A 14,298-nucleotide genomic window follows, 5' to 3' on the forward strand; every position below is an offset into this window, starting at 1 on the left:
GCCTGCAGTGGAGCAGCTGGGAATGCCTCCCTGGCAAGACAAGCAGAAAGGAAGCCCAAATCCCTCTTTTGTGAAAGTAAAAGGTCAGTGGCATGGGGCAGTTTGAACTACAACCAAAACAAAAAAAACCACCCTTGCCCCAGTAGCTTCAGAAAAAACTGATGGTTGCCAGTGTTCCATGAGCGTGGGGGTTCCTCACCCCTAGGCCCTGATGGAAAAGAGGATGGTCATGTCCTTTGACATGGTACCCTCAAACAAGTCCCTAGGAACAAATGCATCCAAAAGATACCATAGAATTCTTCCAGTGACCCCCAGTCCTTGGAAAGAGGTCTCTTCTGGCTCTGGTGGCATCTAAAACCCTGACAGAAATGGGTCCTGACCCCACATTTCCCAGGTCTGCCTCATCTCCCTGGCCACTTAGAGCAGTCCTTGGCCATAAGGCAACATTCCCACTCCTTGGCTATGCCAGATCCCCAGGAATGGGGGGCTGGTCCCAGGGGGGCCATTGCCCTCACATGGAGGGCAGGGGGCATCCTCCAAGCTGCCCCACATGCTGGGTGGGAGAGATAGATAAATACCAGAATAAATAAATACAAGTGGCAAAGAGGCCTGAAATGATGCTGTCGTTTGCTGGGAATGAGAGACACAAGTGTAATTTAGGTTTTGATATTATCAAAGTCTCGCTGCTCTAAAACAGCAGGGCACTCAGTGCCTCATTAATAAAGGATAAACTTGGAGTCTATTTACAATGCACTTTTTGGGGTTATTTACACTCCATTATACATATGTAATGCTGCACATATTTACCGCTCTGTTCTGCTGCCGGCGCGGGGGAGGCGAGCGGGGAGCGCCGGGGCTGCAGAGCCTGACCCTGCTCTCACTGCTGGCCTGGGCACAGCCCAGCATGCTCCAGAGCCCCAGGCTGCTGGCTCGGGATGGCAGGGATGGGAGCAGGCTCTGGGGAGCCTGTATGGCCCTGTCCCCACGGGCCCAGCACCCACACACAGCCAGCAGCGCCCTGAGGCCTTGCCAAGGGGTGCAGGAAGGGTGGGCTCCTCACTAAGTGACCACAAACACCAAACACCAAGCTGTGGACCCATCACAGAGAGGGAAACTGGAAAAAAAAGGGCTAAATTATTTGCAACAAAATGATGTTTGTGCTGGCATGAGAGTGTTTTAGCCACACAGCCCCCTTTCCCCTCACCTGGGCTTACCTCTCACCAGAACAAAATGTTGTAGTTTTCCTGCAAGTGACAGCTCCTGGCAGGTCTAGGAACCCCATGGTTTACCAGGGTATTTGTGGGAGCTGCTGGGGGGGTCCTGGGACACAGGACAGCCTCTCCCTCCAAACACAGCCCCCAGGATTCAAGGCAGAGACATGGGAGAGGTTGTGCTTAGAGAGCACCTTGGAGCCACAGCAATTCACAGGGTGCAGTAAGGGGATGAGGTTTATCCTGGATCCCTTGGGAATGTGCAGAGTTCCCATGGGAGCACTCTGTGGGGCCAGCACACAAGGCTGGGCACCAAGGGCTCCCAGCAGCCTCTGGAGGGGCACAGTGGCTGGACAGTCACCCCCAGCTCAGAGCTGCTCCATGTCCCTTCTGCAACAGCCTCCAGCTTTGCATGACCGACTTGGGGTGAGATGCAAGAGCCTGGGAACCATCCTGACCACCCTTCCTAGAAAATGTGGGGTGACTTTGACCTTTCCAGCCAGTCACAGGGGGGAGGAGGCTAAGCCTCTCTTCCCATTCCCTGATGCTGGAGAAGCACCTGCCCATTCCAGCACCCTCCTGCTTGCTGCCATTCCAGGCTAAACTTGCCAAACAATGGCTCTGGTGGCAATGCTCTTTATTAAACAGCTCATGCCAGGAGCCCTTGCCAAGGCCCCACACCCAGGAGTAAAGAGAACCCCCTGGTTCAGGAGGTCCCCTTGTCTCTGTGGGAGCATCTCTTCCAGCATGGGATCATGCCCAGCAGTCAGTGCAGCCTTGGTGCATCAATGGGGCTCATCCTGGGCCCAGACTGTGCCATGGAGAGACGTCCTGGGAGACTGAGAGATGACCAGGTTGGAACAAATTGGCCCCCACATCCTTCCCCAGCACCGAGCCTCATCCCCATCCCCATCCCCATGCCCCCAGCCCACTGAGATCAGGGCAGGCTGGAGCCTGAGCCCTCCAGGGAGCTGCTCTCCAAGGTCCCGTAGCCATCGAGCTTCATCATGCCGATGAGCTGGGCTGGCACGGACAGCACGGAGCGGCGTGTGGCGAAGATGTGGCTGATCTCCATGAAGGTCTTGTTCTTGGTCTCAGGGATGACAAGGTAGACGTACAAGGCCACCAGCAGGCACACACCACAGAAAACCAGGTAGCAAAAGGCACCGGCTGACATCTGGGGACAAGAGCAGGATGAGGCAGAGACACTGCCTGGCACTCCCAAACTGGGCATGGCACGAGGCAGAGCCACCCTGCCCTGGGCTGGCTCTGACCAGCACTGAGCTGAGCCAAGAGCACAGGCATCCCTGCCCTGGCACCCCATCCCGGGAGAGCAGCAGGGCTGTGTCCGTTCCCTCCATCCCCCAGGGCCCCTCTGGACAGGCACCTGCAGGAAGGGGAAGATGAAGCCGACGGTGAAGTTGCAGAGCCAGTTGAGAGAGCCCCCCACAATGTAGGCAGCGGGGCGGTGGGACTGCGTGAAAAGCTCAGCTGTCATCAGGAAGGGGACACCAGCTGCAGAGGGAGGGGACACATCAAAGGATGGAGGACAGGGTGACCCAGGTACCCTTGGAGCCACCAGGTTCTGCCCACCTCAGTCCTGTGGCCAAGGGGCTGGAGCCCAGCAAGGCTCATGGTTCAAACTGGTGGTGCTGGGAGAGCTGGAGGAGACAGGGAGTGGTGGAGCAGTGTCCTACCCTTGGTGTCCCTTGGGATATGTCATATGGGGGGTGATGTGATGTCCCCTGGCATACCACACTGGCACATTGCAGGGTGCTCAGGCCAGTTCCCCTGGTTGCATGACTGGAAAGTTTCAGACTGAGTCAAAATAAAGGTGAAACATTTCACGTGGATCCTCATTTTCCAAAAATGTTTCTAAATGCTGATATATTAAATCTCATGGAGATCACAGGCATAGAGAAACATCTTCCTGGCACCCTCCAATAATGCCCTTTCCAGACTCCCTTGATCAAAACAGTTTAGAAAACTTCATTCTATCAATCAGCTTCTGTTGCCACTGTGGCTGATTCAGGGAGGAAAGAAGCAACCACTTTTCTGAGCATCACAATCTGCTGCAGGACACAGAAATACCATTTTCCAACCCGCTTTTCCCATGCAGAGTGAAAGAACCCAGAATGTATGGAAGTGGTTTTCCAAGACAACTTGTAAGAGGTCTGAAAACTGGACACAGGGTGTGGCTATTTCTTCTAGAAGGACTTAGCCTCTCCAGCCAAGTGTCACTGAGCCAGAATCCTGGGTCCCAGGACTGTCCCTGTGTTGGGGGGCAGGATCCAAGGCCCAGAGTACCTTCCAAGACACACAGGAATCTGGCAGGGGATTGCTTTTGATATGGTGACATGCCTGGGGTCACAGGTGCCTCAAACAGGGCTGGCTGGACCTCTTTATAAATGCAGGGAAAAGATGAACCAAAAGCCAAGCGCAAGAAGTGAGGGAGGAGTGGGGCCCCTGACGGACTCTTACTCACAGCTCACCCAGAACAGAGATATATATTTTTTTTGTTTTAAAACTCCTATTCATCATTGTTTGTGAACAATGAGCCATTAAAATCCTAATTAAAGATGTAATTACAGTGAATAAAGTCTGGGCTGAGGATGAATTATAGATCTGTTAAGAGCTCTGCTAATACATCAACTGGGTAAACCAGTCCAGGTTTCACTCCTGGCTGCTGGAGCCTGCACTCCATTAGGGGCAGGACGATTCTCACCAGCTGCACTGTGATAGGAGCTGGGACACCTCCACGGAGGTCTGGGGAAGGCTGCCAGGGCTTCACTCTGCTTCCTCCTGGAGTGTGGCCCAGCAGGAGGGGTAGAGCGAGCCCTGGGGATGTGTGGGGCTGGAGGGGTTTGCAGTGGGCTTTCACTTGGAGGTACAGCATCATAAACCAGGGCTGGACCACGGACACAGGGCCAAGGCTCAGCTCCTGTCACCTGCCTGCAAACCCTGCTGCTCTCCTGGAGCTCCCATTCCCACCCCAGTGCTCCCCATTCCCACAGCCCCAGACCCACCTGGTCCCATGCAGAAGCCAGCGATGATGCCGACCACGCAGGCCACGCTGACGTAGCGCATCCAGGGCAGGGCAGCCTGCGAGGGGACACCGGGCTGGGGACACTGCTGGGGCTGGCCCTGACCCAGCATCCCTCTGGGGTAGTGGCTCTTGGGGACAGCGGCCACACAGGACACATTGGTGAGATGCAGACAAGCAATGGGTGGTTTGGGATAAGGCTGGTGAGGGTCAGCCTCAGCCAAGCTCAGCAGCTCCTGATGGTGCAGAATGCTCAGAGCCACGGGAGCATCCTTCGGAAGCAGACAGCAGGAGAAGGACCCTGTACCTGCCCTGGCATTTCACATCTGCCTCCCTGGGAACATTTCTGAAAAAAAGCTACCAGAAGCAGCAGGATTTTTCTCCTAGGGATTTGTATTTTCTTTTTTTTTTTGCTGTTCTTGGTGCTAAACTTACCTTCTCTTTAGCTTTGAAGGGAAAGCATGACTTGGAAGGGCCAGCTCACCTCCAATTTCCACACACGCTCCTTCCCCCAGGATTCTAGCCATCCCTCCCCCACTGAGCCCCAGATACTGCCCAGTGGGGGCAGTGGCCAGGCCCTACCTGCAGCAGCAGGGAGATGGTGATGCCAGCTGAGCAGACCCCCATGGCACAGAAGCCGGTGATGATGAGGGGCCGCCGTCCCACCCTCTCAATGGTGAAGCACTGCCAGGAGAGAGCAGAGACTGACAGGGTGCTGGGCAGCTCCAGGGTGGGTGGGAGCAGCCCTGAACCCCCGATCCAGCTGCAGGTGGAAGGATGCTCCGGGTGGTATCTGGGGATTGGGGGCAACCCCAGCTCAGAGTTCCAGGGTTGGGGCTGGGGCATGGAAAGTGCCAGGGGTGAGCATGCATGGGGCATGAGATGGGTCCCACAGAGCAGGGGTTAGGGTGCAGGGCTGGGGCGACCCACAAGCCACACTGGCAGCAGTGGCAGGAGAGGAGCTGGGGAATGGGGTGTTTGTGGGGCAGTGGGCACAGCAGGGTGTGGGCAGGCAGCACAGCGGCAGTGGGAGCAGGCAGGGTATTGACAGCAGAACAAATGCCTGTAATTTTATAACCAATCTCAGCATGTCCATCAGGGGCCATTTGTGGGGCTGCTCCCAAGCAATCTGGCTCTATGCTAGGCGACTTCTGGGGGGCTGGGACACCCCCACAGAAAGGGGAGGGGAGTAGGGAGTACCCTTCAGAGAGGCAGGGGACCCCACTCTGCTCTGGATTGGGCTGTGGGAGAGGGGAGCAGCCCTCCACTCATTCCCTGTTTTCTGGGAGCAGCCACCCCCATCCATCTCTGTAATTGTCAGGGAGTGGATTTAGTGCCGGGTGGCTTGGGCTGGCCCTGGGTGACACTTGCAGATGGGACAAGGGCCATAAATCTGCCTGGCCCAGTGCTAACTCTCTGGCTAAATGAGGGCTGGCTGGGCTGGGGGGGCTGCTAGCCTGGGGCCAGGCCAGTGCTTGGCTGGGGGCGGGGGGAAAGGGAGACATGTGGCTCTGCTAACAGAGGGACAATGAAAGCGAGAGCCAGAACAAACTTCTTGTCCTCTCCATCATCTCCAACCTTTTCTTTGTCTGCCATCTCTACCCAACCTCCCTGCTACCCTAAAATTATCTCATCACTCCTAGATGTGACTCCTAGATGGAGCCTGTCTCATCCCATTTCCCATTCCCATGCCAAATCCTTTGCCCCCCACAAAAGGGGCTGTGCTGTGGCACAGATGATATTTGGGGGTCCACTCTGTCCCCCTGTTTGGTGGTGCTGGGAGCTGCCAAGAGGGCTCTGGCACAGAGGGGCTTCGTCCGTCTGTCTGTCCCCCACTCACCCCGATCAGCCCGGCAACGACCTCGATGGCGCCGGTGCCCATGGTGGTGTAGGGGATCTGGGACACGGGGATCCCGGCGTTCTCGAAGATGGTGTTGGTGTAAAACCAGATCTGCCAGGAGGGAACACAGCATGAACAGGGGGATGGGGCACTCAAGGAAATGCCCAGTGCCCTGCCAGGTGTGAGCTCAGAGCCTGCACAGCTGTGCCGGGCCAGGAGCGCGTGGGGCTTACGGCGTCGATGCCCGAGAGCTGCATGCCGGCGTTCAGCACCGCCACCGAGAGCGTCTGCCAGCGCAGCGAGCGCTCCCGCAGCAGCTGCCACACCGACGCCATCTCCACACAGGACAGCGACCGCTGCTCCTCCTGCATCTCCTCGATCACGTCCTGGACCTCGGGGCTCCCCAGGAACCGCTGCAGGGCTGTGGGCAGAGCGGGCCATGGACACGTGTCCCCAGCAGAGGGCACAAGCTCACAGGTATGGCACCAGGTAAGGGCTTGATTCTACCCTGGCCCAACCTCCCCAGCAGCCTCCCTGCGGGGACCAGCATCCATAGGAAATGGGGAAATCCTCACACCACAGTGCTGGGCACCATGGGAATGCTGTGGCACAACCAGATGTGACACAAGGGCTGAACCATCAGGATTGTGTTGGGCTGTCAGGTATGGGCATGCAAGAATGTCATGAGGAAGCACCTTGGTCTTGGAGGACCTTTGTGAAGCACCCTGCACCTTTCAGAGCCAGTCTGCCCAAGGATATCCCCTCACCTTTGGTGGCCCCACAGATGTCATTTCTTTCTATCAGCAGGTACCGAGGGCTCTCAGGGAAGCAGTGCAGCAGCAGGAGCTGGAGGGAGGCAGGAACAACCACCACTGACAGGAAAAGGGGCCAGAACCTGTCCTGGGAAGAGTTGAAATGGGATGTGTCATGGAGAGAGCAGAGCAGTGTCCAGCATGTGTGGGCTGGGGTACTGTGCTCACCTTGCCCAGCAGTTCTGGCAGGCCCAGGACCTGGGCAGAGAAAACCCCCAGGCAGATGAAGATGCTGGGCATGAGGCCCAGGAATCCCCGCAGGTTCTTGGGAGCGATTTCTCCCAGGTAGAGGGGGACCACACTGAGACAGATACCTGGGGGGCACAGGAGGGACTGGGATGGCAGAGGCAGAAGGGAGAGGCCAAACCCTAGGCCCATCTCCTCCCATGTCCAGCATCATGCACAGTGGGGGCCCCGTGGCGTTGGAGGTGGCCCTGGCTGTACCAGAGAACCCCTCCACAAAGCCTGTGGGGATACAAAGCCCTCTTCATCCCCCTAGAAATGGCTGTAGGGGACTGAGCCATGAGCAAGGGGCTGTGCCCAGCCCAGGGAGCACCCACCTGAGTGGATGCCCGTGATGGAGCGGCCGATGATCACCATCTCGGGGGATCCCAGCTCCCGGCTGAAGCCCATGAAGCCGCCGGCCAGGAGGACGAGGAGAGCGCTGCGGCTCAGAGCCCCATTCCTGGCAGGCACAAGCAGCAGCAGGGAGCTCCTGCAGTCCCACCCCACCTCTGGAGCACCCTGGCCCTGGTGGGACACCCTTACCTGCCGTAGCGCTCCACCAGCAGCCCCACGAGCAGCGAGCCCCCCAGGCCGCCCAGGGCGAAGATGGAGACAGTGAGGGCATAGAGCAGGGTCAGGGGGGCAGGGCCCAGCCCGTGCCCGTAGCGCTGGGACCACGTGGCGTTGTAGAAAGCCTTTATGTGCTGCAGGGCAGAGACACGCACGGGCACCAGCTGTGCCGGCAGAAAGGGTAAGGCAAGGGAAGAGAGGACCTACAGGGACAATATTGTGGGTTTAACAGCATTAAAGGAGATGCAGGGCAGAACATGTTTGGGGATGACTGGGATGTGCGTCTCGTTGCTCAGCAAGTCTCAGCACCTGAGAGGCCTAAGGATGGCTTAGGGATACCAAAGAGAGCACTCAAGCTGGAGCAGGGAGGTTGTGGCCAGCTTTCCAGGCCCTGCTTTCCCGGGGGAACAAGTTTGGAGTACATGAACGTGGATGCTGATGTCCTTCCCCTGCCATTCCTCTCTGGGTGACTGCTCAAGGAAAGTGCCAGTGTTTTGACGTGGGGCTGCTGGACAGCTGTCCCTCCCCCCTCCAAGGGAGGGATGCATGGCTGTTTTCCCTGCTCCCAGAGAGGCTGCCCATCCCTTACCTCTGCCGGTGAGTTCACCACAGCAAGGTTGTAGCCATAGAGCATGGAGGAGCCAAAGGATACCAGAAGGGTGACAGACAGCAGGGAGAAGGTGAGACGCTGGGAAAGAGGAGGAAGGGTCAGCACAGTCCTGGCCAGCAGAGCCAGGAGCCAAGGTGTCATGGACTGCCCCTTTTCCAACAGGGATGACCCTGGCCCAGAGCAAAGACCCCAGTGCAATGGAATCCTGTGTTGAGCACTGCTTCATGCCAGTGCCCAGCACCCAGCCCAGCTGATCCAGCTTCCTCCTGGCTGGTCTTGTGGCTGTGGTGTGAGGTTTTCTACCGTGGTGGTGACCCAGTCTGGGTAACCTGGGCACCCCTGCCCAGCTGGGAGGGGCAGCAGATGGAAAAAGGAGGGACACCGATCCCCCTACCTCAGTGGAGCAGCTAAGTGGCGCTGCTCTGAGTGGCCCAACACCACTGAAATGTTCCCGTGGAAGGTCCCAGCGCACCCCAAAACACCACCCGGACCCACCTCCTGAACCCTCATCCCCTCCAGCGCCTTTGCCTCCCTCTCCTGCTGGGCTCCTCACTGCGGAGAGCCGGGGGCTGTGGGGAACAGCCCCATTGCAGCTGTGACCCAGCCCAGACCGGGACCGGGGCGCTCAGAGCATTCAGAGCAGCCCCAGCTGCAGGGACAGCCCGGGGTGCTGCAGTGAATGTCCGGAGCGATGGATGTCCCCGCAGGGCGCGGACATGGGACGAGCCTGTGTCCCCAGGAGCAGCCCCGCTCCCACAGCCCCAGCCTCCCGCACGGTAGCCGGGTTCGTAGCACCCAGCAGCTCCCGGCTCACGCACAGCAAATCCCCCCTAATCCCATCAGGAATCCCAAGCCGGGAGAAAAGGGAGGGCGATGTCAGGCCGAGGGGTGTCAGGCCCGGGGCTAGCGGGGCACAGGGGCTCCGTGGGGCAGACCGAAGCAGGGACGGGCAGCCCTCCCGGCCCGCAGGGAGCTCACCCCGGTGATGTCCCCGCCGGGCCGCGGGGTCCCTTTCCCGAGCGGCGGCGAGAGGCTGCGGATGGAGCGCGGGGAGGGACGAGGAGGAGGAGAGGGGGAGGAAGGCAGCCCCGGTGCGGCGGCCCGGCCGGTCTCTCCCATTTTTAGATGGAAGAAGGAGGAGGTGAGGGAAGGGAAGGCAAGGCAGGGCAGCCCGGGAGCCCCCGGGGCTCATTGGAGGCGCCTGAGCGGCCGGAGGAGGAGTCCGGGAGCCTCTCCCCTCGCCGGGGGCAGGGGCAGCGCCTCCGGACTGCTCAGCCCGCGCAGGGGTCACGGCCCAACCCGGGGCAGCGGAACCACTGAGGTGACGCTCGAGATGCTCTGCCACCTCTGAGAGCTCTGGCATGTCCCCTCTAAACGGGAGAGACCCGGGAACCGTAAGTGGGGCAGCAGCACTGCCCCATCCCCGAGACTGGCGGCGCGGGGGCGGCCCCGCATCACCCGACACCCCGATCACCCCCTCTTCCCGCGGGGTAGATGTGCCCCATCCCCCGCGCTCGGGAAGCGGCTGCAGCCCCCGGCCATGGCTGGAGGCAGCTGCTTCCCCGGGCACGGAGGGACACAGCCCCCAACCCCAGAGAGGAGAGAATCGGCTCATGGCAGCTCAGAGGAATCCAATTTTGCTGCGGCCAGGAGCTGCCTCCCCTGCTGCTAATGAAGTGCCTTTAATTAGCAGCCTAATAGCAAGCTCTTAATTTGCCGAACAGCCAGTTGAAAGGATGGGGACCCCACTAAGCCACGGCTGGCAACAGCTCCAAGGGCTTAAAAGGGACAGGTCCCGACAGGCTGGCCCCACTCAGGGCGGTCCTGCAGGGCCAGGAGAGCAGAGCAGAGCTGGGAGAGCCCCATGGGCACCCCCAGGCCTGCAGTGCCAGCCCCAGCTGGGCTGTGGGAGAGTTTGGGCACCACATTCTGCCATGGAGGATGTTCCAGCTCTGGTCTCCCCCTGCCCATGAGCCTCCAGCTCTTCCTGAAAGCATCGGGCCTCTCCCCCAGCCCTTGCCAGCTGCCAGTGTTCAGTTTTCCCAGGGCTGGCCCCTGCTCAGGAGTTCCTGTGTCTTGCCCAGACTCAGCTTCTTCACATCTGGATCAGGGCAGCACCCTTACCTTTGTGCAGGTGTTGCTGGGTGGCTGCAGAGACCTTGGTGACAGGGCCACAGTGGGACAGACCTGCAGGAGTCTCTGTCCTGGGGATGGTCCTGGTTCATTCCCAGAGCAGCAGGATGAAGATCCATTTATTGGACCTAACCATGGTGAGATGACTCAGCAAGAGAAGATGCAGCCTGTGGGTCCCAGCCATGCCCAAAGCACCTGCAGGGCAGCCCTAAACATGTACCCCAAGCAAAGCAGCAAGCCTGGGACAGGATGATGAGCTAGGCCATGCTGTGTCCTGCAGCCTGCTCCAACTCTGGTCTTTCAGGTACATGGCTCACCTCTGGGAGCAGCATGTGGAGGGTTAAATATGTTCAGTGGTCTCTGGAAAGAGGAAGCAGCAGCAGCAGCCATCTCTCCCCCACCCTGGTACTCTCCCAGCAAGTACCTACCAAAAAGCCTTCCTGAACTTCCCAGCTCCTCTGCACTGAAGCCCATACCTGTCCCCAAGCCCCCTGCTCATCCCTGCAGCCACAGCCCCTCCTCCTGCCACACAGCCTGATGCTGGGCACCAAGCAGGGACATCTTCAGGATAGCTCCATGCCAGGGGATGGCTGCTGCCTTGATTTAGGGAGTAAATATGGGTTATGGTCACTGGTTCCCAGCAGTGGCTGGGATGCTGGGAGCAAAGGCTTAGCAGCAGATGTAGAGGTGAGAAATTCAAGAAGTGCAAGAAGGGGGAGGAGGAGAGCCTGGAGTGCCAATTAAGGCTCACCAGAGGGCTGGGTTAATTGGAGACACTCCTGTGACCTGACCTGGTGATAGTGGCACATGATAGACAAGGGCTGGTGAGAAACAGCCACTGCTCTGAGCTGCAAGGGAGCTTGTCTCACATTTTACAGGCATTCCTCCCCTGCCGCCATGCAAGGTGTCCCTGGCTAAAATATTCCCTGTAGCTGGCAAAGTGGCTGTGAGCCCATAAACCACCCTGATCCCCACCCATCATCACTCGCAGAGCTCCTGTCCCAGCGCTCCATGTCACGGGATGCTCACACAGCTCCTTTCCTCAAGGCATCTGACAGTGCCTGAGGCACACAAAGAAACCCGTGAGAACTGGCAGAGGCAGAGCAGCAGGTGTAGCTGGTCCCAGCACACATCCTGCAGAGTGATGGCATTTGCTGAGGCCAGGAGGATGGAGAAGCAGTTGGGACACCTGAGAGCTTCCCTGAGCTGACAGCTCCCCAAGGGGAGGTCTGTCCCCTTTTTCAAGATGAGATAGAAAACCCTTGGATAGGATGTGGTCCCAGTGCTGGTTCTTGGGGTTTGCTCAGCACCATCTAGTCCAAACTAGATAAATTCCACAAGGAAGCAATAACCAGCTCATGCAAAGGCAAAAAGATGCATTGCTTGGCAGGCACTGACCCCTTTCCCTGTGCTGGAGGAGAGGGAGCTGGGCAGCACAGGCTGGGCAGGCAGAGCTGCTCACAGACATTGGTGCCACTCCAAAGGTCAGAGCAGTTGGCCAGGGCTGCCCTTTGGGTGGTGACACTGCAGAAACAGAGATGGTCTGACACCTCCCCACCTTCCTGCCCTTTGGAGGAGAAGCTTTCCTTGATCCACCTTGGTAAATGCCAGCAGGGTTCTTGGGGCATGGCACAGGGAGTTTGGATACATCAGCTGTGTGATGTTAACCAGGGGCTCGAGTTTCTTCAAACCACAGTGGCCTCCACAAGGAAGTCAGTGCTGTCCCCAGTGAAAGCCCTGCTCAGCCCCTGTCTCTGCCTTGCTGCACTGGAGAGCCCATCTGACTGTTCTCCATCTGCAGGCAGGCTATTTACCTGGACAGATGAGACCTTTCCAGCCCAGGTGTCCCTGGTCATATTCCTTATCCTCTTCAGTGGTGAGACTGATGAGCCAGCCTCACAGCTCAGCAACCTCTCTGGGTTTGGAGATTTCTAGCAGCTCCTGCAGCCAGGTGCATGTCAGCAAGTAATTTTGGAGAGAAAGCTCAGGATGGGAAGGTAACATGGAAGTGAAACAAAGAGTATGTCTCTTGAGGATATAATGAATATGGTCTGAGCTCTTGTAGGGTAAAGCAAAGTGGCTGGTGCTCACAGATATGCACTGCTGGACATGGATCACCTGGCAAAGGGGTCAGGCTGAGATCTCTAATGGCTGCAGCCCACTGCATGGGAGAGTGCATGCAGCAGCTTAGTTTTCCTTTTTTAAAAATTATTCTTATTCCACCTTATTATTCCCACCTTATTCCCATCTTATGATTCAAAACATTGAATCCTTTCTACATCCTGGGCACTGATGTGTGCCATTGCACAGGAAGCTGTGCCACACGCTGTCTTGGAACAAAAGGGGCCAGGACACTGCTGGAGCCAGGAACAGCCCTTACTCCCAGGACAGACAGACAGCTCACCCACAAAAATATATGGCAGCATTACAGCATGTCTGTCTGCTCAGGGCCTTTTGTTTCCTTGGCCACGCTGCCTCCTCTCCTGAGAGCTCATCATCCTCTTCAAACCCCCAATTGCTAAACTCATCCTAAACAGTTATTGTAAGAATTACATTCTTTCTATCCTAGCTAATCTAAGCTGGCCAATTCCCCCTTTCCAAAAAGTAGCTTACTATACTCTTGAAAGCATGTATATAAGACAACAATAAAAAACCAGCAAACAAGAGAAGATTTCATTTCAAAGCTGTAGGCTGATCAAACGCTGTTAATTTGAAGCTATGGCAAACATTACTTTCCTTCTTCATTTGAAGTGGAAATAAGGCACACATTTTTAAACAGAAAGGGTAATTAACCACTGAATCTATTTAAGATAAGCTGTTCATTGTTTTCCAGTGGAAATTTACAATTAGGATTGCTTTTCTTTCTCAAAGACTCTCTTTAGTACTTGAGTTTTTGGATTCCAGTCCAGATTTCCTGGGAGAAGTTTTCCAGCTCATGCCCTGCAGGACAGCACTGTCCTAGTCCTAGAAATCTGGAATAAAGACCCTGATTCTCATCTTTAAACATCAAGGAGAAGAAGGGGAAGGACTATCTAAGGAACATTTAGAGATAACACACACAAAGAGAACCTGTTTCTCATGGGAGCAGGCAGCATGTGTGTTGTTTGGGTACACACAGACAACTGGGACTGTGAGTATGGAGGTCTCATTTGTGTGTGCTGGCACTCACAGATTGTTGAAATCAAGCTGCATTCTGTGTAACAGACCAATCCAAAACAATGGATGTAGCCTGTCACTGCAGCTCCTTTTCCAAATCTATTATTGGATGGGAAGAAATAGCAGAGAGGAAACAGAAAAGGTTAAAGAGGTGCAAATATATATATATATTACATATTATAAAATATGTATATAAATATTTATTATATATGTGTGCACACCCACACATACATATGAACACCAAAGCCTTGCCAAATAAAGCACGGGGCTGCTGGGAACCTTGTCACAAAGAAAGATGGAGATTGGAAGTGACAAGAATCCTGCTCCCAGCACTTGAGAAAAGCAGGAGCCTTCCCAATCTCCAGTCCCCTGCTGGCTGCCAAGAATGGAGCCAGCAGGGAAAGAGATGTCGGGAGTGCAGGGGTTTGTTTGTTTTCTGACCACCCCTGGAGTCAGGATCTTAAAACTGCGGTGGCCTTTGTTTTAAAAGGGGCTGTTAAGTCAAACGGGAAGATCCAATGCTGCTATCCAAGGAGCACTTTTAAGAGGAAGGTATTCTGAGGGCGAGGGTGCCTGCCTTCTGATCTGGGCGAGCGGTGAGCGTGGAAGCATCCCCAGCCATGGAGCTGTGTGCTGGTGCTGTGATATGTCAATTACTCACTCATTATTGAACAGCAGGATTCTGATTAGCTTATAAA

At 56.5% G+C, this 14,298-nt stretch overlaps 1 protein-coding gene across 2 annotated transcripts; it reads right to left on the bottom strand.

Moving 5' to 3' along the window:
* Positions 1–802: 802 nt before the first annotated feature.
* On the bottom strand, positions 803–9,783 carry LOC102062996 (solute carrier family 2, facilitated glucose transporter member 5). Of its 2 annotated transcripts, none has more exons than XM_074545120.1 (12): positions 9,290–9,783; positions 8,291–8,389; positions 7,675–7,835; positions 7,467–7,591; positions 7,075–7,220; positions 6,862–6,994; positions 6,328–6,515; positions 6,095–6,205; positions 4,837–4,938; positions 4,238–4,313; positions 2,599–2,726; positions 803–2,388 (listed from the first exon to the last, which is right to left on the bottom strand). In XM_074545120.1, exons 1-12 carry the CDS (start codon positions 9,428–9,430, stop codon positions 2,149–2,151), a joined length of 1,650 nt encoding a protein of 549 aa, XP_074401221.1. In that variant the 5' UTR covers positions 9,431–9,783; the 3' UTR covers positions 803–2,148. The 2 variants fall into 2 exon arrangements, with proteins under 2 accessions (XP_074401221.1, XP_074401220.1); XM_074545119.1 differs by having other exon boundaries at positions 7,675–7,904.
* Between the last annotated feature and the right edge of the window lie 4,515 nt (positions 9,784–14,298).

The sequence above is a fragment of the Zonotrichia albicollis genome, chromosome 7, assembly GCF_047830755.1.
Source record: "Zonotrichia albicollis isolate bZonAlb1 chromosome 7, bZonAlb1.hap1, whole genome shotgun sequence".
NCBI lineage: Eukaryota > Metazoa > Chordata > Aves > Passeriformes > Passerellidae > Zonotrichia > Zonotrichia albicollis.

Excerpts from the sequence above, each read along its gene's own strand:
- LOC102062996 (XM_074545119.1), bottom strand. The coding sequence starts at position 9,430 with ATGGGAGAGACCGGCCGGGCCGCCGCACCGGGGCTGCCTTCCTCCCCC. Across the intron at positions 8,390-9,289 it reads CCGGCGGGGACATCACCGGG|CGTCTCACCTTCTCCCTGCT; the intron begins GTGAGCTCCCTG and ends CCTCTTTCCCAG. Across the intron at positions 2,727-4,237 it reads TGGCTTCTGCATGGGACCAG|CTGGTGTCCCCTTCCTGATG; the intron begins GTGGGTCTGGGG and ends CTCCCTCTGCAG.